Raw genomic sequence first — 25,730 nt, 5'->3', positions numbered from 1 at the left:
TATATAAGCTTTTTTTTAAAAACAGATGTCTCCATTAATAGACCCTGGAAAGTGCAGAAGCTCTTAGTATGTAATTATTGGAGGAGTCACAGAATTGCTGCTGAGATGTTTTGGCCTTTTAAAGACATTAAAATCCTGAGTTTTTAGAGCACAGTTAAAACCATTTTTGTTGAGGTGATACCAATGGTTAAGCTGAAAAACAAGTAGATTAAATGTGTTTTTATTTTGATCTCACATGGATGACATAAAAGATGTAGGTACCCAGTTGCTTTCTACCTCTCTTGAGAAGAGAATGAGAGAGAAGTATGAGAAGTAGTGCCTGAAAAAGTGAGGTTAGGTTAGGAATGAAGAAAAGTACCTTGAGTATAATTTTCTAAATATAATATTGAAATGCCAAGAAGGATTGTAGGGACTCTTTCTCAAGAGGCTTTTAAACTACCTTCATTTCTTACCTCTGAGCGGGCTGTATTACCAGAAAATAGGGGCAGACCTGATAAATCAAGGGTTCATTCCATTAGCTCTGGATCTGCCTCAGGTTCTAACATCATACAAGGTCCCCCCTTCTCCGAATTTCCCTCCCTGATGGCCTGCCTTCATTTTGCATTTGGAACATTCCAATCTCCCTGCCCTCTGAGGACAACTTAATCAATATTTATTTCTTTGCTCTCAGCACCAAGAATAAACCTTTGAGCCTTCCAAGTCCTGCTTTGGAACCTGCTTACTTGCTTGAAAATGTTTTCTTTTAACAGTTTAATTGGAACAAATGGGGAAAGGCATGTCCATCTGTTTTTCACTTGGTTACATAGGGGTTCTTTATAATGTCATGATGTTAGCGCTGCAGGGTGGGCCACATTCTCCTGGTTAGCTTTGTGAGGGTGCTACTGAGAGTATGGAAATGTTCAATGGGCAGGAACTTTGATCATCCACTGATTGTTTATTTAGCGGGGTTGTGCCACACCCAGTGGTGCTCAGAGGTAACTCCTGGCTCTGAACTCAGAAATGACTCCTGGCAGGCTCGGGAGACCAGGTGGGATGTCGGGGATCAAACACAGGTTGGCCACACACAAGGCAAATATCCTACCCACTGTGCTATTATCACCATCATTCTGGCCCCTACGCATTGATTCTTGACCTTTCCTGATGGGGGCTTAGATCTCCAGGAGTGTTAAATAGTATCTGTATATGTGGACAGTAGCCCCTGTTCACTGCAGACAAGTTAACTCTTGGTCCAATTCTTCCTTTAGTGTGAAATAGAGAGCAAGAAAAAATGCATTATTTTCCACTGTCCAATATTTTTTATTTAGGGAGAAAAAATGATAGAACACATGCTTGACATGTGCAAGACCCTGAATTTGATTCCCAGCGTAACATGTTCTTTAATAAACTGCCAGGTGTAGCCCTGTTGACTCCTGAGCACCTCCATGTGTGGTCACTAATAACACATTTTCACTTAGTTTTAAATATTAGTGGGGCCAACTAGAAAGTTTTTATCCTCTGATTTTAGTTGGTTGGCCCCATAGGACACATTGATGTTAGATGTACAATGTTTTGCAGATGGATTTCTTCTCCCATTTATAGAGTGGCTTGACATTTTTTTTCAGCCAAGTGATGCTAAATCTGAATCCATTCTTCTCCACAGGTGATCCAGGGTACCACTACATTGTTGCCTCAATGGGACAAATGTGTAAACTTTATTGAAAGTGCACTCCCTTATGTTGCTGGAAGGATGTTTGTGGATGTGCACTTCCAGGAAGATAAGAAAAAGATGGTAAGTGATGCTCCCAAATGATAAAAATAAAGCTATTCTAGCAGGGCACTGACATAATTATGGTCAGGAGGCCAGTCTCACTTTTCTAGCTATTCAGGTGATGAATGTAGATAATAGGTTTGCTGCAAGGCAGTATTGTTGCAGGACTACATTAACTAAAAATGCAAACTCAAACATTCTCAGCATGTAGCCATGAAAAACGAAGAAAATTTAGAGTTGAGGGAACAAGCATGAAATTATGCCACTTGAGTTAGAATTTTTCCTTTTGCAGTTAAATGTGTGAAGTCAATATTCGGAAAGATAAATGTGTGAGGAGATCTTCCAACTGTTGTAAGAGGTGGAGGTTTTCTCAACAGGCCTCAGCTTTAGAGATGAGCAAGCTGGAGAGTCAGATGAAATGATTAATATATTTAACATGCTCATGCTCATGTGCTTATGGGGATAAGAGGACAATTCTAAGTTTTATATAATATATAACAGCTACTAAGTGGCCAAGAAAGACAAATAAGAAGTAGGTGCCCTTGTTTTCCTCTCTGTATTGTTTCCAAAAAACCATCAGAGGTGTGATGCTTATCTCCAGAAACCCCCTGTGCCTGATTTTCCATACTTTAAAAAGACATTCTTTTATTTTGAAATGTCTAAACACGAGAAGTGAATATTTTGTATCCATAATCTTTATTTGTAATTGCTGTACTGGCCCAGCAGAAATAGCTAGTAAAGAAAAGTGAAGCTTAGCTGCACTCCTTTCATTACCATATATTTGTGGAACATATATGCCATTTTGAACATTTGGGATACAGCAGAGAATCAAATAAGCAAGATCCCTGACTTCAAGTGAGTTATTCTAGAGTGAGGGGACAGTCAACAGAAATATGGTCACAAAGTCCACGTTACAATACACTGACACTGGGCACTGCAGCTTATGTTAAGTCACATTAAAGTTTGAGACACTCATGGTACTCACTATAGCAATGTGTTATCAAGCAAATTAGAAGATGATAAAAAAACAACTATGAGAAGAAGGGGAAAAATGATGAGGTGGGGTGTCAGGAGTGCCAGAAAATATAGGTTTGTAGATATAGAGCAGTATGTAGGATGGTCAAGGAAAGCCTCTCTATGCTCATGGCATTTGGGAGAGATTTGGAAAGAAGGATGAATTAATATGGCAAGTTTCTGGGGGAAGGAATGTTACAGGCAGATGGAACAAATAGCTAGTACAAAAGCCTTATAGACGAATGTACTTAGAGTGATCAAGGGATAAGATGGAGGTCTTTGCGGCTAAACTGGAGTAAATAAGTAAATTAGGTGCCAAATGCAGAAAAGTATTAGAGGTGGGATAGTTCAGAAAGCCTTGTAGGACATTGGAAAGGTGTTGGCTTTTACCCCGACTAAATTGTGGATCTAATGCATATTTTAAGCATATATGTGCTGTCCAGAAGCACTGATTGATTCTTTTTCTGACAATGGTATTTAAGTGAGTTTGGAATCTCTGCCATAGTATTTTATAATTTTATAAATACATAGATACATACTAGCATTTCTCATACAGACACCAAATAGTCCCTTGTGGGTTTCCAGGATATTCCAGGTGGTCCACACTTGAAAAACCATATAAATGGGACCATAATATGACACTGCCTAGGGCCAACTGGTAGGACAGAGGGTCATAGGAAGGAAGAAATGTTGGAGGGGTGCCATAGTCAGAGTGATATTGAGAAAAGATAAACTGTGATAACCTATCTAGTAGACAATTGGGTTGCACATCAGGACCACAGTTGTTCATTGCTGACTAAAGCCTTATGTAATACTTGACTTTAGGGAGTGACCACTAACTGAGAAGGGAAATAATGTGGGGAAACCAGTTTTGGTAGAGTTCAGGAGTTTAGTTTTGGCCATTTTGTAGCCAAGATATTTTCAAATTTTCAAGTAGAAAGGCAAAAGAGTATAGGGTATATGCTTCTAAATTCAGGATTGAGTTTTGGACTTAAGATAGATATTTAGGAATTACTCAGTATACATAAAATGAGGTGTAAGCTTTTTGAGGCAGTGTACAAGAAAGAGGAGAAAAGTCTAAAAAAGAAAATTACAGATGGAAGGGTTAGGAATTTGCCCAGGAAATTGAGGAATGATGAGTTTTGGTCAGAGAAAAACCAAGAGAGTGTTCTGCAAGCCAGATGAAGAAAATATGTGAAGAAAAGGAAGTACTCTTCTGTGTCAATGCTGCTTAGGAGCTAGGTAAAGAGTGAGGACTGGTGATTGGATTGCACTGATAGCTATTGGACTTAGCAGTATGTGCTCATCAGTGAAGTTGATGAGAACTATTCTGGTGAAGTGGTAGGAGCAAAAGATTGATTGAAGGGGTTTGACAGGGATTGGATGGTGTGTCATTTGAAAGAGTCACATTTTCTTTACAGTTTAAAAGAGAGAGACATTGGGGCCAGAGTTATAGTACAGCAGTAAGGTGCTTGCCCTGTATGGAGCTGAACGAGGCTTGATCTCCAGCACCTTATTGTGCCCCCCCGTGCATTCCCAAGAATGATAGTTGAGTGTGGAGTTAGGGGTAATCCCTGACTACTGAAGGGTATGCCCCAATAACAAGAAAAGAGAAAAGAAATAACAACAAACAACAACAACAAAACAGATATTAAAAAAGGATTTTTGCTGAAATGTGAGTACAGGAATAGGGCCGATAACTGGAGTAAAATACGTTTTTTAATTATCTTTATTTAATCACCGTGATTACAAATATGATTGTAGTTGTATGATTACAGTCATGTAAAGAACACCCCCTTCACCAGTGCAAGATTCCCACCACCAATTTCCCAGATCTCCCTCCTCCCCAACCCTCCCCAACCCACCCACACCTATACTCGAGACATGCTTTCTATTTCCCTCATTCATTCACATTGTTATGATAGTTTTAAGTGTAGTTATTTCTCTAACTGCAATCATCACTCTATGTGGTGAGCTTCATGTCATGAGCTGCACCTACATGGGTAAATGGGGGGAAATAATGGTTGGGAGTGAGGCAGTAAAAGATTAGAAATGAGCTTTGTAGGGCAGTATCAAGGTCACAATACAAGATGGATATTATGCATATATAAACTATATGCATATAATACTATCAATATATATTGTTCGCGTGGGAGCACTAGCCCCCGCGTGGTTTTTGAAATGGAGACCAAGGAGAAAAAATTTCCAGTGACTGTCCTAACATAAACCAGTGCTGCAAAGGCGCACCCTCCTCCCAAAGTGCATTCCCATTAGTGTAGGGAGAGGTAGGGGGAAAGCCTCATGAACCCTATAGAGTCCACCTGGACCGGCACCCAGGAATGCCCTGGAGTCCAGGGGAGAAATAGGAGGATGGCTGGGGACCTGCCAAGCCTCCCAGCACTCCCCAGCTAGGGAGAAGGCCTCCAGCATGGGCCTTCCCAAACCCCCATACCTGGCAAGAGCTGGCCTCCAGAATCAAAGGGGAAACCGGAAGCCAGATATCTGACCACCCTCCTCCCCATGCACCTTCCCTCTGGAGTACAGAGGGTGGGGGGAAGCCTGAGAACCCCTAAGAGTCCACCTGAATCCATTTCTGACCATCTGAGCTGGCACCCAGGAGGGCCTGGAGTTCAGGGGAGAAAGAAGGGGCCGGCGAGGGGCCTGCTAAGCCTCCCAGCACTCCCCAGGCTAGGGAGAAGGCCTCTGGCATGGGGTCTTCCCAAATCCCATACCTGGCAAGAGTTGCATAAGCTGAGTTTTTCAGACCTGTTATTTCAGTGTGAAAATTTCTAATTTCAGTTGTCAAATTCTCTTGATGTTTAATTGTGCTCCAGTCAAGTCTATTGATGCTTTTTTTGAGCTCCCTGAACATCGTCCATAATTTTACTCTAAACCTCTTATTTGAAAGGATACCTAGCTGTTTCCTACTTTTTGGGTTATCAGAGCAGCCATCTTGATTCTTTGAACATGGGGGTGTATTGCAAAATTTCTCCATTGTTAAGGCTGTAGGAATGGAGTTCATGGGTTAAAAGATAAGCGCGGCTGCGGACGCTAAGGTGCTTTTCGGGTATGGGTCCTGGAGAGATTATGATCCTTGGTGTCTCTGGGCTGGCTCCGCAGAAAGAAGGCAGAGAGCATGGCAACCATTCCTTTTAAGTCTCTGGGTGCCCAATCACACTGCAGGAATAGGCCCCACATTAGTTGGGTGGGGACATCTTACTGGGTGTGGGTCCTGGAGAGATTATGATCCTTGGTGTGTCTGGGCTGGCTCCGCAGAAAGAACAACCTTTTGTTATTATTTGGAGAAACAACCTGTTTATATGCTTGAGGAAAGCAGGACACATTAATGATACCAAAGAGGAGAAAATTACTGAAAAATTTTAACTGGCAAGAGGATATGGTGGTACACACATGGAAGAAGTGGCCCTAGTTTGAAGTGTGAATGGCAATGTCACAACAACACAAAGAAGGCAGCATTTGTTGGTGCAGATACTGGTTGGAGGGCAGTTCAGCTTGTATGCATTCTCTTTGGATTCCTTCAGTTTCTTAGAGAAATAGGCATAAAGGTCACTGAAAGAGTTTAAGGATGGGTGAGCTGCAGATGCTGAGGTTTGGATAACAGAAGGTATGATAGAGTTGTTCAGGGAAGCAGGACCATGGAGAAACCAGGAAAACACTGCACGGTCACTGATGCAGCAACAGTGAGGCAAATCAGTCTCAGGAATCAGAAGAGCTTCTTTTCACCTGGCAGCATCTTATCCATCTATTTCAGTTCCATTAAGGACAGGCATTAGAAATTCACATTGAACTAGTTTTTGGTTTACATTTTCTTTGTGATGTTTTATAAATTACAAGTGGCATGAGGCAAGATATCGAACCATAGATAATAATTTGATGTATTCAATCTGATACAAATACATAAGGAACTTGGATGCAGGTGGCCATCAACTACAATTAAAGGCAAATATATAAATTCTGCTAAGAAGTGATGACAATGCAAATGTATTGCTACTACACATACCAATGGTTAATCAATGTATTGACACATGATACAGGCTATGTTTTAACTACTGCAGTTTGCTCTGAACCATAATATTTGTTTTTGTTATCTTTCTAATATCTTACATTTTTGGCCAAAATTTAGACTTTATTATTTAAAGTGAAATGTCCACTTTTGTTTTTAGTTTGGGGGCCATAGCCAGCGATGCACAGGGCTTACTCATGATTCTGCATTCGGGAATTACTCCTGGCATTGCTCAGGGCACCATATGGGATGCCAAAGATTGAACCTGGGTCTATCGCCAGCAAGGCACCTACCTTCCTTAACCACTGTACTCTGTCCAACTCTGGAAATAATTCCATATTTGGCAAATGATTGATTCCATTACAAAATTAATGTTTTATTTAAAACACTCTATTCTCTAGTTTCAATAGGTAGTTTCACTTCTTGGTTAATGGATTGAGATTGTATCAGATAATCATGGTGGCATGTTATAAGTGCAGGAAGGATATAAAAACAAGGAATAATGCTGGCATTTAGTTTTTCTACATAGCAGGATTTTTTGGCAGGAGAAGAATTTTAAGTAATATGAAAAGTATGTGGAGGAAACTGCTTTTCTCAGTTTTGATGTGAAAGTCCCTTTTTCATTTGTTAGGGTGTGACATTCTAAAATAAAGTTGATTTTGGCAATCCCTCCCCTTAATTTGATGTACGTGGGACTTGGAGGTAGTTAGATGCTTACACAAATACAGATGTATTTTATATAAAAATATTTGATTCCCTGTGCTGAATTTCTTTGCCTTCTGGGAACACTTAAGTTGAATGTCTATAAGAGAAATATATAGATTTTTATAGCCTTGACACAGGCTCCCATCCAAGAACCACCTGGAACCACTGATTTACTTGAAAAAAAAATTCCATATTGTAGCTACAGCCCAAAGAAAAAGGAAAACGGAAAGATTCCCCAATGGGCCAAATTCCAAAGATGATCTTAGTGAAAGGCTGTTATTGTTTGATTTACAGAAAAGATTTTGATGCAAGTGAAAAAGTCAGAAGGTTAACAGAAACTTCTCAAACTTGGATGTATACAGGAGTCACAAGGATCTTGTTGATATGCAATCACTCATTGCATTTTAACCAGAATCTTTGTACCTTGGGTAGGATCCAAGACTTTGCATAACAAGTTTTCTGGCGATGCTGCTGGAGCAGGATCCCACTTGGAGGAGCAAGACCTTGATATCATTTGTAAACAGTGGCCTTTGACAAGCCTTGTCCTGGCTATCCCTGTGAAACTGGTGAGGGTGGGGAGGGAACAGCTGACATGCGGCTATACTTTCTTTACTGAAGCCTGTTGCGTTAATGCAAGTAGCCACTTCAGATTTCAGATCATTGAAAATTTCCCCAATTTAGAGCTGTTTAAATGGATTGTGCTTGAGGCCAGGGAGATAGCTAAAAGGACTGGAGTATGTGGGAACCAAGAGTTGTATACCCAGCACCATAGACCCAAACACTGCCAAGAGTTACCTCTGAGTACCCTAAAAATAAATAAAAACATATATAAAATTAAAAGAATGAAGGACAAATAGTAGAGTGTGTAGAGTGCTCATATTGCATGCAGCTGAGTCAGATTAGATCCTCAGCATTGCATTTGGTCCCCCAGGCACCATCAGAAGAGATCTTGAGCACCACCAGGTGAGGATCAAACTCCCCATCAAAATAAGAGAAAGACTGGATCCTGTTAGACAGCCAGGTTGTTGATGCTCTTGGACTTTCTTAAATTTTTGTTTGCTGTTTAATATTTTTTGAAAACTGCTGGCTAGGTTCCTCCAAGGATGACATGCTGCTCCTTAGTGTCTGTGTGTGTTTTTTTTTGGGGGGGGGCAATCAGTGATGATTGGCTCCATACTTAGGAATACTCCTGCCACTGTTTTGGGGGGGGCATTTGGGATGCTGGGATTGAATCCAAGTTGACTAAGTGAGGCAAGCACTTTACCTGCGGTGTGATAACTCCAGCTCTTGTTGATATCTGTTTCTGAAGTCTCCTAGTGGGGTTGACCTAACAGCCCTAATTTGGTCCCCACCTTTTTTAATAGAGGCTGAATGGAAGAGAGCAATTCACTTTGAGGTTTTCTTTATAGGGGAGAAATCCTTCCTCACCATATCTGTCAAAAACCCAGCATTCTTTGTCTTTGTCTTTTCATGGGGTTGAAAAATCACACAATTTCAGCTTCTTAGGGCTTCACTCAATTCCAGCTTCCTATGCCTTGTACAGGTGCACACACACACACACACACATATTTCACACATACACCGCCCCCCCTCTGTGACCCCCGATGGGGGACCCCCGACCCTCGGGGGTGTGAGAATGAGGATCACGAAGTAATTCGTGGGTCACAAGCGGAATCCGACTTGAAATGGAGGAAAGAGGCTGAGAAAGAAACGAGCTCAAGTCAAACGGGTCTGATCAAGAGCCAAGGTTTATTGGAAGGGGGCTAGCTTTTATAGTTAAGCAAAATACGGACGTAACAGTCAGTACTTTTCCATGGTGTCTATAGAAAAGTAGGGGGGTCGTACAGGACGGACTTTCCAGTTTTACAGCATACCCTTAGATCATACAGACATTCTTTTACAATGGTAGCTTAACAGGATGTGATCTATATCTTATCAACCCAGGAGGTTTATTGGAGCATCTTGTGGCTATTGCTAACTGAACTATATGGCTGTTCTTTCCTTTAGGCCCATGGGGGAAATGCCACAGTACAGCCTGTCAGGTACACAGGCCTCTGGTTTCTCAGGCATCAGAGACTCCATTTGCTCTCTAAGTCTTATGGCTTCCAACACCCCTCCCCCCCTGTGCATTCATACTCACACACTCATAACTGTGGGGGATTTCCAAAGTTTAAAATGTTGGGGGAGATAGCATTTAAGAAAAGGGGTGTTCTGCAATGGAAAATCATTGAAAGGAATCTGCTGGGGCTTTTCATATAGCAGTTTAGCCTTACCCCCATGTAAGATGATCCTCAAGCCTGGAATAGGAACAGGCCAGTGGAGTTAGAATTGGGAGTTAAAAAAGTTCAGTAGTAAAATCCACTAGAGCTTCAGTATGAACACAGAGGTAACTTTGTCTTCTAGGAGCTACATTTAAAAAGAAAACAGGTGAAATTAAGTAATATTGTGTACTTAACCTAACTGTATCCAAAATATGACTTTAGAGAGTGATTAATAGAAAATTATTGATGTGATAGTTTGTATGCTAGATTTTATGCCTAGTTTTTGAGATCCTGTGTGCATGTTATACTTACAGCACTTCTAACTCTGACCAGCCACATTTTTAGTGTTAACTCACTGTATATGGTCACCATATTGGACCTGTGACTCAAGAATTGAAAGGAGATCCTCTGAATTCAGTATGTCAGGACATGGTGCCTGGGGTGAGAGGAATTAGTAGCTGAGATTGGAACTACAGAAACTCTTAATTAACTTGGGTTCCATGAAGAGTTCTAACACTAGAAGATTAGGACTCAACATTGGGATTTATGACCTGGATATAGAGGTGGTGACTATTGCTAGCTTGGGGGACCAGAGCAATGGCGCAAGAGGCAAGGCCTTTGCTAGATCCTCTGGCATCCTATATGGTCCCCCAAGGAGCAGCAATTTCTAAGCGTATAGCCAGGAGTAACGTCCTGAATGTCACCAGGTGTGGCCCAAACCCCCCAACCAAAGTTATTGCTTGGGTCACCTGTATCTGGTTTTTTAGGGGAACAGATAAGTTCCAGATCCTACTCTGAAAAAAGAACCTGGGAGACTGTTGGCTAAAGGATGGAACAAGGTTACAAGTTAAAATATTCAGTGCCTGGAAGGTTAAAGTACTGAGTCAGGCCAACAGCCAACTGTTCTTAACTTCAATTCTCTCACAGTCAGTGAGGAACATTAAGATTCTGAAGTAAAACTGATTGAAGGTGGCACAAAAGCCAGGACAAATGCAATGATGAGTGGTGATTGACCCCCGATTTGTGCCTGTTCCTTGACTAATGGAGGGGAGAAATGATTAGGCTATGCTCATAGAGCACTTCTGCAAAGGTTGCTCGGAGTCTGTTGTTCGTGCTCTTGTTTTTGTTTTTTTCGAGCACAGTGAAATCCGAATTCTTATGTGGAATTTTCCACATTGTAAATTATGATCAATACTTTGGAATAAAACTAAAGATCTCCTTTATTTATGCTTTTTGCTCTAGTAGTCTTTCTTTCCTCAACCTTTAGATCTTATATCAGGACAATGTTTGTTAGAAAATTTCTTTAATTTTTATAAGTCTTTAGTTGTTTTGGAGCCATACCCAGAAGTGCTCAGGGCATATTTCAAAGTCAATGCTTGGTGTCACTCCCGGTGGTGCTCAGGGGAACATGTGGTACTGGGGATTGAACTGAGACCTCCTGCAGGCAAAGTATCCACTTAGCTCTTTTGATAAAAATATTAATTAGAAGAAAACCATACATTTGGGGTATACCAGGGTTGGATCCCATTGTTTTCTACATGTGGGTTATGTTTGCTGTCTTTGAGCTACAACCTCCAGCCTGAGATCCTGCAGAATTGAAAAAAAACAGCATGTTGCCTAAACATTTTGCAAGTTTCTTTTGTGGAAAGTCAAAGAAAGGACATTAAAGAGGGACTCCCTAGGAGAATGCCTGATCCTTTGTCACCTTAAATAAAGCACTGCTTGTATCCTGCTGTGACAAACCCTGATTTCTGTGCTTGTGACCTAAATGACAGGAGAGGATTAGGGGCATGGGAGAGGGGGAGGCATGTCTAAAATTATCACTAGCTATTTTTCTCTTCCCTTTTTTTATTCTTGTGAATGATTGTTTCTACCTGTAGTGATTGAGTAAATGTCCTCATAGATATCTAGTGTGACTGTGATGACCAGGAGAGATTTTATTTTATTTTATTTTGGCCACAGTGGTGCTCGAGTTACTACTGGCTCTGTGCTCAGAAATCACTCCTGGCTCAGGGGGACTATATGGGTTGCTGGGGATCGAACCTAGGTCAATTGTGTGCAAGGCAAACACCCTACCACTGAGCTACCACTCGGTCCCTATTTTATTTATTTTAGTATTTAATTTTTTTGGCCACACTGACTACGTTCAACATTTACTCGTGGCTCTATTCAGAAATCAGTCCTGACAGTGCTAGGGATTGTGTGAGGCTAGGGATTGAACTAGGTGAGATCAACTGTGCAAAAAAAGGAAAGCAAAGCAAGCTCCTTAAACCCTGTACTATCTTTCCAGCCTGATAGGTTGAGAAAAGATTTTTGTTTTGTTTTGTGCCCACACCAGCAGTGCTTAGGGATCACTCCTGGCAGAACTCAGGGGGCCATATAGGGTGCTGGGAATTGAACCAGGTTGGCCTCGTGCAAGTCAATCCCCAGCCTGGATTGGTTTTTAAAATCTGGTGTAAACCATGAAAATACTTTTACTGCAGTTGAACCAGAAGTTTGATACTTGCCTATTCACTTTCAGTTATTTACTCATTACACCTCAGATGAGTCTTTGCCTACTAGACTTGAAGGAAATTCCTCAAGGTCATACAATTTGACAATGTTTTCAATAGAGTTCAAGTCCGGTCTAGCTTTAAACCCACAACATTGTTTCCCCTGGTTTCTCTCATAACAATACATGGGTTATCATGAAATTTAGAACAAGTGAGAAAATTTGTCTTCCTGTAGAGGCTTCTTAGTGGCTTTGTTCCAGAATTAATTTATCATTATCTGGAAATTAGTTATTCTAATTTACCATCTTATAAAAATAAAAGGCTTACAGTTTTCAACTCAGTGTTTTACATATAGAAAGTAGAATAAATTTTGCTGTTAGTATTTTCTTTTTTCTTTTTCTTTTTTGTTTTTGGTTTTGGTTTTTGGGTCACACCCGGCGGTGCTCAGGCGTTACTCCTGGCTGTCTGCTCAGAAATAGCTCCTGGCAGGCACGGGGGACCATATGGGACACCGGGATTCGAACCAACCACCTTTCGTCCTGGATCGGCTGCTTGCAAGGCAAACGCCGCTGTGCTATCTCTCCGGGCCCGCTGTTAGTATTTTCACTATTTCAGTACTTGGGGTGGTGGGCCACATTCAGCTGTTCTCAGGGATTACTCCTGGCTTTGTGCTCAGGGGAGGATAGTGATGTCAGGAATTGAATATGGATCAGCCCATGAGTGAGGCAAGTGCTTTACCTTTAAACCCTTGTACTATCTCTCCAGCCCCAATATTTTAGTAAAGGTAAAAACAGTGAAGAATTACCTCATTTGAGTCCAACTAATTGACACTGAATTTTTGTATTTGTGTATTTTTTTTTTTTGCTTTTGAGTCACAACTTGTAGTGCTCAGGGCTTATTCCTGGCTCTGTGTCTAGTGATCACTCGTGGTAAAATTCAGGAGCCCATATGGGTTATCAGGGATTGAACTGGGGTGGGCTGTGTGCAAGGCAAGCACCATACCTGCTATACTTTCTCTTCTGCCCATATTCATGTTCAGTTTGGAGAATAACAAGGAAAATGCTAAAAACAAATGGTGGATTCACAAATATTTTATTTAAATGAATTTATAGATATACCTTTTGTCAGTTTTTACACTGAGTTCCACTCCCAGTAATTTAATTTCTTTTTTTTTTGGGGGGGGGTCACATCCAGCAGCACTCAGGGGTTACTCCAGGCTCGATGCTTAGAAATCCCTCCTGGCAGGCTCAGGGAACCATATGGGATGATGGGATTCGAACCATTGACCCTCTGCATGAAAGGCAAACACCTTACTTCCATGTTATCTCTTCGGCCCCAATAATTTCTATTATTTTGATGAATGATTCTCAAGATTTAGAATGTGGATTTGTAGTTGTCAGAAGGAGAATACCATAACTCCTTATGGATTATATTCTGTCTGGTTTATCAATCAAATATTAGATTTCTAGGAGAGAATAAATGTTTTTTACAAACATTTGGAGGACCTACATGGTTGTTAATGCTAAACTGAATTTTTAGGACAAAATGGTTTTTTGTCCTAAAATAAAGACTGGGATACAACTTGGTATTTAAGAATTGAATAGAGGGGCCAGCGAGGTGGCTGCCTTGCAAGCGTTAGCCAAGGAAGGACCACGGTTCGATCCCGGTGTCCCATGTGGTCCCCCCAAGCCAGGGGCAATTTCTGAGTGCTTAGCCAGGAGTAACTCCTGAGCATCAAATGGGTGTGGCCCGAAAAACAAAAAAAAATTGAATAGAGGTACTCAAACCTCAGGTGCTCTATTAATAACCTGTTAGTCTTGTTACAGAGGTATGTTTCTATGTTCAAAAGATCATTTCTGGAGACAACCCTTAATCTGGGCAATATCCTCAATTTTCTTCTTCTATATAGTTAAGAAATAGGTGAATTTTCTCTCGAGCCAGCAAAACTTCACTCAACCTTAATTAAAAATAGGGAAAAGGAGAAACTTTGAACTTTGATAGATATAGTAAAGGTTAAAACTGATATCCCTGAAGCCCTATAACATTATAAACTAATGATAAATTAATAAAACGGTGAAACAATTTTCTATTGAGTATTTTGGTTGGTTTTTGGCCACTTTCAGTGCCAGTATTGCTCAGGATTTACTCCCAACTCTACAATTCAGGAATGACTCCTGCTGGCTCAGGGGACCATCTGGATTACAGGGATTGAATGTGGGCTGTTCTCATGCAAGGCAAACACCCTATCTGCAATACTATCACCCAGCCCCTCCACTGAGTGTTGACTTAAACAAAAATCTGTTTTGGGGGCCGGAGAGATAGCATGGAGGTATGGCATTTGCCTTGCATGCAGAACGTTGGTGGTTTGAATCCCGGCATCCCATATGTAGCTTGTCAGGAGTGATTTCTGAGCATAGAGCCAGGAGTAACCCCTGAGCGCTGCCAGGTATGATCCAAAAACCATTCATGTATATTGATTTGGACAATAAATAGGCTTTTAAAAATTACTGTAAAATGTCTCAAATTTGAGATTTTAAAATTTGATTTTAAATTTGAGAGTTAGGGTTGTGACTAAAATCTCTAAAATTTTCTTCAATAGGGTAACACCTAATCAGAAGGATACTATTCTTATACTTGTTGAAAATGGTAGGTGAGACTTTATGTAGGACTGTTGTGAAAGGTGTCAGAACTGTTGGAGTTGGTGAGCATGCTCCGCCTCAATTCTGGAGGCTTGAGGAAGGACATCAAGTTGAGGGAAGGAGTTGGAGACAATGGATGAAAAGGTCATAAGAGGAAACAGCAGAGATTCATGGGGTTTTATGAATTCAGGTCAGGTCACCAATATCAGAGAAGGGGCCAGGGAACTTGATTAAACATGGGGAGTGCTTGAATATCAAGAATTCTCTCCAAATGGACTTGATGGTGGATTATTGCAAAACATAGGCCATGTGGGTCTCACAAGAACATGATGATGCCACAGTCCAAGGAGAGGACCTAGAAGAAATGGCAGGGTGGGGAGGGACATTTCCTTCTATCCACTGTTTGTGTTCCCTCAAGCTTGTAAAATAGCTAAATTCATACCTCTCAGATCAGTAGGAGGAAAAACCAATCATTTAGTTTTACAACGATATGGTTTTATTTGTGCAGACACTGGTGGTGTGTGTCTGTGGAAGCGAAATAAAGTGAGGTATATATTTTGAGCCAAGAAATGAGATGAAGCCCAGGGTTTGAGGATAGAGGAGGGGAGTTTCAAGTGATGAAGAGTAACAGAGAAAATGCTCTAGAAAAACATGCTAGTCTGCCATTTGGTCAGATTCTCTGTTAGAAAGATAATTCCTGGGGCTGGAGAGATAGCATGGAGGTAGGGCACTTGCCTTGCATGCAGAAGGATGATGGTTTGAATCCCGGCATCCCATATGGTCCCCTGAGTCTTCCACGAGCGATTTCTGAGCATAGAGCCAGGAGTAACCCCTGAGTGTTGCCAGGTGTGACCCAAAAACAAAAACAACAAAAAAAGGAAAGATAATTTCTGGTCAAAACCTTAAGTTTGTGTGAGACTTCCAGTCTTTATTCTTCTATGGAGTTAAGAGTGGGGGGAGATGAGGTAGATTGGTGTAAAAATTTCTCATGAGCTGGCTGGACCTGAATTGACCTCATCACAATTTAATTTACATGCCAAGTGACATATCTTGGGGGACTCCTGCTGTGTACATCCGAGAAGACCATTTGTAGACTCCTGACTAATACTGAAGGAGATAGTCTCGGTCTGCTCTTCAGTCAAACTCTAGTGTCTGGTCTCTTAAAGCAGAATTGAAAAGTTTTGTATGCAGAAAATAAATCTAATTAACACCGAGCAGCATACGTTTTTGTTCGTTTGGGGGCCACACCTGGTGGTGCTCAGGGCTCACTCTTGACTCTGTGCTCAAAGATCACTTTTGTGAGTTTTGGGGGGGGCATATGGAGTGCTGAAAAATCAAACTTGGGTCAACTGCGTTCAAGGCAAGCACCTTACCTGATGTATCTAATCCTGCCCCAAACCAAGCAACATTTTTATTCTACTGCAGATTGAACCTTTAATTAAGTGAAACACTGAAACTTTTTCTGTGGAGGTGTTAAAACAAATGAGTAACTTGCCTTGCACTCTAGTATCTTAGTTTTCTTTTTATGGTTCTAAAAACTGTGTCTTTAGGTAATGCCATAAGTGACCTTGAGTATATTCCAAATTTCTAAACTTTTCTTTGGAACAATTCTGGTAGTAACTGTGATCCCAAGAATAGGTTTTCCCTCCCTTTCACACTGCTGCAGCAACTGCTGGAACCCTAAGTGTCTATGGGGGTGTCATTGTAGTGGTGGAGTTTGAACTTGCAGCCTCGATGCATGACGAGTTCACCTCATTAATGAGTCAAGATCGTAGGATCAATCTGCTGTTGTTGATACTCACATTCTCTACCTTCTCTGCCTTTCTGTCTGGTGGAATAAATGAGATGTGACTCTAACGTGGGTGGCAGAATCCACCTGCAAATCCATGTCTTTCATTATAGTAGTACCTTCATCTGCCTTGTCGTTTCTGCTAATCTCACCAGGCTTGCTCTCAGCATAGCCATTGCCCAGCTAAAGAGAAAGGAGCCTTCAAATCAAATTGTGCCAAGAAAATATTCTTTTTGGCTACCAAAAGTCTGTACTTCTGAATGTGCAGTTACTGGTATCAGCTGACAACCTCAGGAGCAGTCTTCTAGGCCTTTGCCAAAGACCTGACAGAATTCAGACACACAAAAAGGCTTTGAAAGGATTATTTTATTTATTTTTATTGAAAACATCTTTCGTAAAGAACCATAATTTACAGAGTTAATCATAGTTGAATTTTAGACCTACAGTGCTCCGATACTGATTCCAGCACTGTTGTGAAATATTGCTGATCATTTCTGGTGCTAGGGACAGACCTCTGGGCTTCACCCATGCAAACAGTGCACCATACCATTGAGTCCCATGTCCAGTCCCTGAAGAGCTTTCATTTTGCCTTTTAATTTGGGGCCATACCCAGCAGTGCTCAGGGCTTACTTCTGGTTCTATGCTCAGGGCTTACTCCTGGTGGGGTTTGTTGCTGGGGATTGAACCCAGGTTGATTGTGTGCAAAGCAAGTGCTAAGCATCACTCAGGCCCCTGAAGGGCTTTTTAAGTATTGGTAGAAGATTGTAACCTTACATCGAAATTGCATCCAATTTTCTGTAGCACTGCTTTAGTTCTGTTCTTTAATTGCTCACAGTTCTGTTCTTATTATTTGGGCAAGTGAATTGGTCTCTTTATTCCTCTCTTCTTGTCCATAAATGGTGCCCCCATTTCTGTTGCCACAGTAATGCTGTCTAACAGTCACAGTGAGCAGTGATGACTAACGTAGCTCCAGTCAGTTGACAATCCCCTGTGCAGTTCGCCTGACTTCGGGGACTTTTTCAAATGCACAGAGCTGGCAGGTGGAGGCAGCTTCTCAGTGCTCGTCAAGACAACTTGACTTCACTCTAGGTACAGTTCCTTCAACTGCCAGTGTTCATGGTAATAACAGAGTTACCAGTGAGCCTCAGATGTAGTAGGCCACTTGAGGCTCAGGTTTGGAACTGACAGGATCTCATGTCTGCATTCTTTTAGCCAAAGAGAGCCACAGGGTAGGTCCAGATTGACCGAACACAGAAATAGATTCTCAGTGTTCATTGTGAGGAACTTCACATTCACACAGTAAAGGGCATGAACAAAGCATGTCAAACCTCAATCCCTAGTGCACTGACTCATAGGTAGGGTCACACATCATACAATGTCTTGGTTTGTGGTGACGGCTGAGTAGAGTCTCCAGATTTGTTTGTTTGTTTTGTTTGGGCCGTACCAGGTAGTGTTCAGGGGTTACTTCTGGCTCTGTGCTCAGAAATCACTCCTGGCTTGGGGAACTATATGGGATGCCGGGAATCGAACCTGCATCTGTCCTGGGTTAGCCACATGCAAGGCAAATGCCCTTCCACTGTGCTACCACTCCGGCCCCAGAATCCTGTTTATAATGCTATATTAGCTTATGCTTCTCATGCCATTGTATACTATTTTTAATGCCATATTATAAAACATCATTTTTGGGGGGAAGTAAAAACAGATTTTATTTGGAGGTACTGAGGAAGGGAAGGAAGATGATAAGGAAGAGACAATAATGAGTAAGTGCTCAAGAAAAAGCTTAGGCTTCTCCAAAGGCAGAGAGAGCCCCTTATGCAACCAACCACGTGAGTAGGAAAGTCAATGTGATTGGACACCATGTACTCATGCAACATACATGCCAAAAAATTATGTTTTAATGGCATATTATATTACATTTAGAGAGGCCAATTCATGCTAATTTTAGTAAATAGCTACACTGTAATTAAAGAACATTTAATATATTTATTAATGCATAGATTTATTCAATGCCTGTATCTGAGTGCCAGAAGGAATAGTTTTAGGGATCAGGGTGAGAATTCAAAAGACTAGAGCATATTCTTTACATATGGTTTGATCCCCAATCCAGGGGTCTCAAACTCAATTTACCTGGGGGCCGCAGGAGGCAAAGTTGAGTGCAAATTCAGTAGTAAGCCTTGAACATTCGGGGGTGTAACCAAAACAACTAAAACAAAACAAAACAAGAAAGATTCCTCTAGGGCAGGGCCACAAAATGTTGTACGAAGGGCCACAAGTTTGAGACCCCTGCTACTGTATGGTCTCCTGAGTGGTGCTGAAAGTGACCCCTGGGCTCTGAACCAGGAGAAGCCCTTAAACATCATTGGCTGTGCCCCCTCTGAAACAAAAAATATATTGGGGGTGGCCAACACAGAAGGTATGGCATTTGCTTTACATGCAACTAACCTGACTTCTGTCCCCAGTATCCCATATGATCCCCTGAGCTTGCCAGGAGTGATTCCTGAGTTTAGAGCCAGGAATAACCTCTGAGCATCACTGGATCTGGTCTCAAAGTCAAAAAAATGTATTAGGAACTTTCTTCAGATCTTACTTATTCAGTAAATTAATAATTAATAAGCTACATAAATGAATAATTACCATTTTATTATTCAATAATCAATAGACTTCCCTGTTTTATTATGGAGACTAAAGATTTTATTAATATATTAAAAATCCTAAGGTCATTAAAGAAGAAAACCTATTAAACATTTGTCTTTTATTTTATTAAAATTATACTTTTAGATTTATGTATACAACCTTGAAATTTTTTCCTTCTCTTTTTGTTTTGAAATTCTATTAACCTATAATTATTTCTGCCATATATATGTGTGTGTGTGTGTGTGTGTGTGTGTGTGTGTGTGTGTGTGTGTGTAATTTACATCATCCCTAGCGGTCCTGTGCCAGTTTGGCATTGTTGATCTCAAACAAGAGCAATCAGTTATTCTGACAACAAAATTGGCTTATTCATAAACCAGCAACAAAAAAGTGGGCTTATTGGCTAGTGCAGTCACAGTGAAATGTATGTGCACTTTCCTAAATCCAAGGCCAGTCTCCTGTCCCATAATTTCCAAAGATAGCTCCCCTTCCATCCTCTTGGAAGGAGAAACTGTCTTCCCTTGGGAGACGCAGAGCACATTCGCTCCTACAGTCTGCTGGTTTGTGCAGGTGTGAGCATTCCTCCTAGGCTTTTTATTATACTGTGGGCAAAGTGAATTACTAATCTTTCACAGTAATATTTAAGGCACACAGTAGTAATGAATGAGGGACATTCCCACCACCAGTGTTGTCCTCCCTCCACTCCTGTTCCCAGCATGCATCTCTCTTCCTCCTCCTCTACCCCCGTAATGCTAGTGCAGCTGTTCCCCCCATGTACAGCTTGATATAGATTGGGTATCATTTCTGTTGTCGTTGACTTTGGAATTTTTGTTCACGTCTGATCATTTTTTATTTCCACCAAATGGACAAACGACTGTCTGTTCTTGGTACCATCCATTTTTCTCCCTCCAATTATGATGCTGATCAAGGTGATATGATTCCAGTAATGTGGCTCTATTTGAGATATAAGAAGGGATATGGGAGGGATCCATCTAGGTGCTGTAAGTATCCCTTTGGAAGAAGAAATCCTCCTAGTCTTCTGACCACAGTCATGTAGGGTGGAGTGTATATTAACAATGGCAGCGTCATCAATCTCCGAATCCACTGAACTAATTGTCATTTGATTTTCACTCTTCTTTATTTGAGATAACTTTTGGAATAATTATTACACATTAGCATACAAAATATATTTGATTCATTTTTAGTTCTGTATTAGAGTCCTCTCTCAGAGGTTTAACAATTAAAAAATCTTTTGATTCTCCCTAGCAGTACTAGGGACTACCAGTGCTAGGTAGATGGCATGCTATGGCAGATTTAACCTTGGGAAATTACACATGTAAGGCATGAACTCTAAGGACCCCCATTGGAGGTTTTGAAAGGCATGAATCAACTTGAATTTGCTGAGCATCAGCTGAATGTAATATCTGATGTATGAAATACAAGAACATTGTTAGATAGGACCACAAAGCCAACTACTGCAGTGGAGAAAATGTTATTTTTCTTTTAACCCTTTTAGGGGATCATTGTCAAATCCTTCTATAATAGAAAAGAGTAAGAAAAAAGGGACAGTGGCTAGAGTGCTTGCCTTCCATGTGGCTGAAACAGTTCAATCTGCAGGACCCATAGTGTTCCCTGAGCATCACGAAGAGTGATTCCTTTAGAACACTCTGAGCACTGCCAGGTGTGCCCCCCCAAAGATTTTATTGACATAAAGTACAGTAAAATCAGGGACAGGTTATTATGCAGACTGAAATTCATGCATCAATGAGAATTTCACAAGATTTAGTCACATTTTTCCTAAGTGGAGTGGGGGATATGAGAAAGAAAGAAAGAGAAGAGAGAGAAAAAGAAGAGGAAGAGAAGAAAGAAGAAAAGAGAAGAGAGTGGGGAGAGAGAAAGAATGCCTAAGCAGGTGTGACCCTGGAGGCCCCCAAACCCTCATGGTGTGACCCTTCATGGTCCTTATATTGAAGTGACATTCCAGGTGTTGATATCTGCCTGTACCTCTCCAGAACTCAATTTCAAAGGCCCCCAAACAAACACCTAAACTTTCTAATTTGCCTATATATCTATGATCTTAATCTGTTAAATAACAAAAATCTCATGTCATTGATTTTTTGAAAGGGTTTAATAATGGTCATAATTCCAGCAGAAAGCCTCCGCCTGAAGTTGCACAAAGTGGAAGGTTAGTTAGAAAGAGAAAGCCTGGAACAAGGTGATTCAGAAAAGAAAATGAGTATTTCAGACAGTCTAATTTCCTTGGATCTTGTTTTGTAGATGACCTCACTAGTTCTGGCCAGGAGTATCTAGATTGATTTAAATTCTACTTTTGGGAAGGGTCCAGAGAGATAGTTCAATGGACAGAGTGCTTGCCGTTCACTTGGTCACCTGGGTCCGATACCTAGCACCACATGTGGTCCCCCCGAGTACCACCAGGAGTGACTCCTGAGCTGAGAGCCAGAACTATGCCCTGAGGACTTCCAAATGTGGCCCTAAAACAAAAAAAATATACTTTGGAGAGAAGTTGAACTATAGTCATGAATAAACTATGTGAAGTGTGACATAAATTACTCTATTTGGGGCCTATTGCTTCTTCCTTGAAGACAGAGCCCAGGGTTGTATGAAACATATAAGGCTTGTGCTCTACCACTGAGCCACATCCTTGGCCCATTTCTTTTTTAAAGTTTTAGTGAATCAAGATAGATTTCATTGAATGAAACTTACTTAGAAAGGTGTGAGGGAAGAGATTATAAGTTGAATGGGAACTCAAAGAAGGGTCTAGTCAGGGGTCTCAAACTCAATTTACTTGGGGGCCACAGGAGGCAAAGTCGAGGTGATCCTTGAGTGCAAAGTCAGTAGTAAGCCTTGAACATTGGGGGGTGTGACCCAAACAACTAAAACAAAACAAAACAAAACAAGATTCCTCTAGGGCAGGGCCACAAAATGTTGTACAGAGGGCCGCAAGTTTGAGACCCCTGGAGATGGATGGGCTTTAGTATTTGAAATTCATGGGTATGAAGGAAGAATTTGAGTGGGCCTGAAAGATTTCTTCATTGATACAAGCATTTGAAGGTCACTATAGGCAACAGTAGAATGAAAAGTTGTTCTCAAAGCTATGAGAATTGAATCAGCCTGACCCATTAATGCAAAACACAAAATCCCTTTCTCTGTTTGATAGGAAGGGTGTGGTAACAAAAGAGCTTGTGGGATAGTTTATAATTTGCTAGGATCAGAGAACAGGTACCACTTACAACAACTATGGCTAAAACCGTGAGGTGCAAAGAATAACTAGAGGAATCAACCCATTTTAAAACTAGTTGAGGATCAGATCATAGATCTACCAAACTGACTGCATTTTTGCAAGGTAGATCTTTAGGCTACAACAGATTCATTTAATACTGCTTTGCCTAAATCACCCTTATCCACAGATGGTACCTTTCACCACTTGAGCTCACTTTTTGTTCTATATTCTGATTTTCGGCTCTAAAGAAGTATTTTCTGTGGATTCCTTTAAGTGATTTCTACTTATATTCTCTCTAGGTTGGGCATTAGACAGGGTTTTGGTGAAAAAAATACTATTTTTCCCTTTTTGCTAATTTTGAAAATTCTAGCTGACATTTGCCTCAGGGAGCAGGAGTTGTGTGAAGGTGACGGTATTATATGATGCTGAAGAATAGTCTGGAGGCCCAAATTAGAAGAGTTCAGTGATTTATCTTCCTCACGTTAGCATGCTAAAGTCATCATTTTTCTTTATTTGCATTGACATGCCAACCAATGACATTAATCACCTTCAAATATTTCCCTTGGCCCTAAAGTCTGCTGGGGTAATTCAGCACCATTTCACAGAAAATTTTCCCCAATAAATGTGTGTGGAGTCTGCAGAAGAAAAAAAAATTTGAATGTGAGCTGGCTGAGGGAGTGGTGATGCCTGTGATAAATGCAGAGATCAACTGAGGCTCTTGGGAAAGCAGAGGCAACTGGTTACTTGGGGGTTGACAACTACTGGAAGGCCACTGAGAGATTGGCTTCTTAAAGCCTAGATTTAGGAATCACACATCATGGCGGGGGCTACAGAGAGGAAAGAAGAATATGAAGGCAGCAGCATGTGACTCAGCCATGTGTCATTCTTTGTTCCAGAAAGAACTTTGTTTTGCTCCAGATCTTTTGCCTTGTTAAGTTTCTATGTGAAATGCTAGTCAGCAGGTCACAGAGAGATTGAAAAACCTGTGTAAAATGTTTCAAACTCAAAACGTTATATGAACCAGGAATATTCAGCAAAAGCTCCATAAAACTGTGATGCTTAAAGAGAAATCGCTGTAAGACTAGGGTTCAATTTGATTTGATTTACTGCTTTATTACTGGGTTTTAATATTGTGTGAGTTTTGGGAGTACAACTTTACATCCTATTATGTCTATATATCACCCTGAACCCCTGACACTTTTATGTAATCCTCTTCCTCTTGGGTCCACAACTAACTCCCTTCCTTCCTTCCTTCCTTCCTTCCTTCCTTCCTTCCTTCCTTCCTTCCTTCCTTCCTTCCTTCCTTCCTTCCTTCCTTCCTTCCTTCCTTCCTTCCTTCCTTCCTCTCTTCCTTCCTCTCTTCCTCTCTTTTCTTCCTTCCTCTCTTCCTTCCTCTCTTTTCTTCCCTCCTTTCCGTTTTCCCTCCTCCCCTTCCTTCTCTTCTTTTTTTCCCCTTCCTTCCTTTCTCCTTCTCCCCTCCCCACACCTGGACTTACATAGGGTTTAATCTTGGCTTTGTCCTTAGGGATCACTTCTATAGACTTGGGGGACTATCTGGGATCCTGGATATTGAAACCAGTTCAGTTGCATGTAAGGCAAGTGTCCTATTCACTGTACCATCACTGTGGATTCAGCTACCATGTATTTCTGAATCATAATTATTTTTTTAGTGCTTTCTTAGTTCATTTTTATTGCTTATATTCCACCTACGTGGAATTATCTAGTCCCCATCTTTCACTTGGTGACTTGTAAAGCATTAATCATTCAAGTTCCATCCATGTTGTCTGTAAGGGATTTCATTTTTTATTCTCTGAGTAGTAGTCTATTGAGTATAAAAGCCACAGTTTCTTTTTCCCATCTTTCATTTGTGGTTATTTAGGTTGTTTGTGTATCTTGGCTATAGGGAAAATTGCTGCTATGAACATAGGGGTACATGTGACACTTTTGAATTAAATTTTCTTATTTTCTAGATAAATACTTAGGAAAAGAATTACTCAGTCTAATGACATTTCTATTTAGATTTTTTTTGGGGGGAAAGGAGATGTCACACCCAGTACTTTTCAGGGACTCCTCTGAGCTTACTACTTCTTGAGGGTAACATGCAGCAATTCTCAGAGGGTGATGTGGTGTTGGGGACTGGAGGTGGGTTCCTGCATTCAGAGAATGTGCTTATCCCATTCAGGGATCTTCTTGGTTCTGATGTCTGTATATTTAATTTTTAATAAATCTCTGTGCTGTTTTTCATAGGCACTCAGTCCTAAATTTTATTTTAGCGGGGCTCACACCTAGCAATACTCAGAGATCACTCCTGGTTCTGCACTTAAGAATCATTCCTGGCGAGTGATTTCTGAGCATAGAGCCAGGAGTAACCCCTGAGCATCGCCGGGTATGGCCCCCAAACCAATCAATCAATCAATCAATCAATCAATAAACTGCTAAAATAAGAATCACTCCTGGTGTACTATAGGCATCATATCAGATACTAGGGATGGAACCTGGATTGGCTACATGCCTGCCTACTGTTCTAACTCTCCTACCCTCAGTTCTATTTTTAATAATAAATTTCTGAGATTAAAGAATGCCCCAGTGAGATTTGAGACAACCTGGCCTTACAATTTACCATGGAAGACTAAATATTGTGAAACCAGTATTTGCTAAATATCATTTAGCCTTATTTTTAATATACTTTAAACCACAATGAAAGTGTACTAGCTGGGGCACTCCTTACTCAGAATGACTGGTTATTTTTTTCTTGGACGTACTCAGCTTTTTATAGTGTTTATTTGTGATGCTCAGTGGCTATGTGACTTTGTGGCCCTGTGCTTAAGAGTGACCCTTAGAGATACTCCGGGGACATAGGTAGTACTGGGGATTTTAACCAGAGTCACTTAACACTTCAGTAATGTGCACAGTAAGTTCCTTAATTTTTGAAGTAGTTCTTCAGCCTCTTAAGAGAGAGTGAAAGAGAAGTATCAAGGATCAAAACCACACCTCCTGCATGTAAGGCATGAACTTTGATGCAGACTATCAACCCCAACCCATTTTTATGTTTTCTTTAGATGACTATTGACATATTCTTATTGACATATTCGTCCTCATTTATAAGTACCTTTCTTCCTACAAACATAATTATGGTGTCATGGCCTAGAGCAATAGCACAGCTGTAGGGCATTTGCCTTGCATGTGG

At 40.9% G+C, this 25,730-nt stretch overlaps 1 protein-coding gene across 2 annotated transcripts in view; it reads left to right on the top strand.

The window, feature by feature from the left end:
- PHEX (phosphate regulating endopeptidase X-linked) overlaps positions 1-25,730 on the top strand; it is a 235,341-nt gene that overhangs the window by 85,225 nt on the left and 124,386 nt on the right. For both annotated transcript variants that reach the window (XM_049767418.1, XM_049767420.1), the window contains exon 11: positions 1,640-1,768. In XM_049767418.1, coding sequence (XP_049623375.1) covers positions 1,640-1,768 — 129 coding nt within the window. The remainder of the gene's footprint in view (positions 1-1,639; positions 1,769-25,730) is intronic.

Source organism: Suncus etruscus, chromosome X, assembly GCF_024139225.1.
Source record: "Suncus etruscus isolate mSunEtr1 chromosome X, mSunEtr1.pri.cur, whole genome shotgun sequence".
NCBI lineage: Eukaryota > Metazoa > Chordata > Mammalia > Eulipotyphla > Soricidae > Suncus > Suncus etruscus.
Note: the sequence above shows the minus strand (reverse complement) of the source record. Positions and strands in the feature narration are given on the sequence as shown.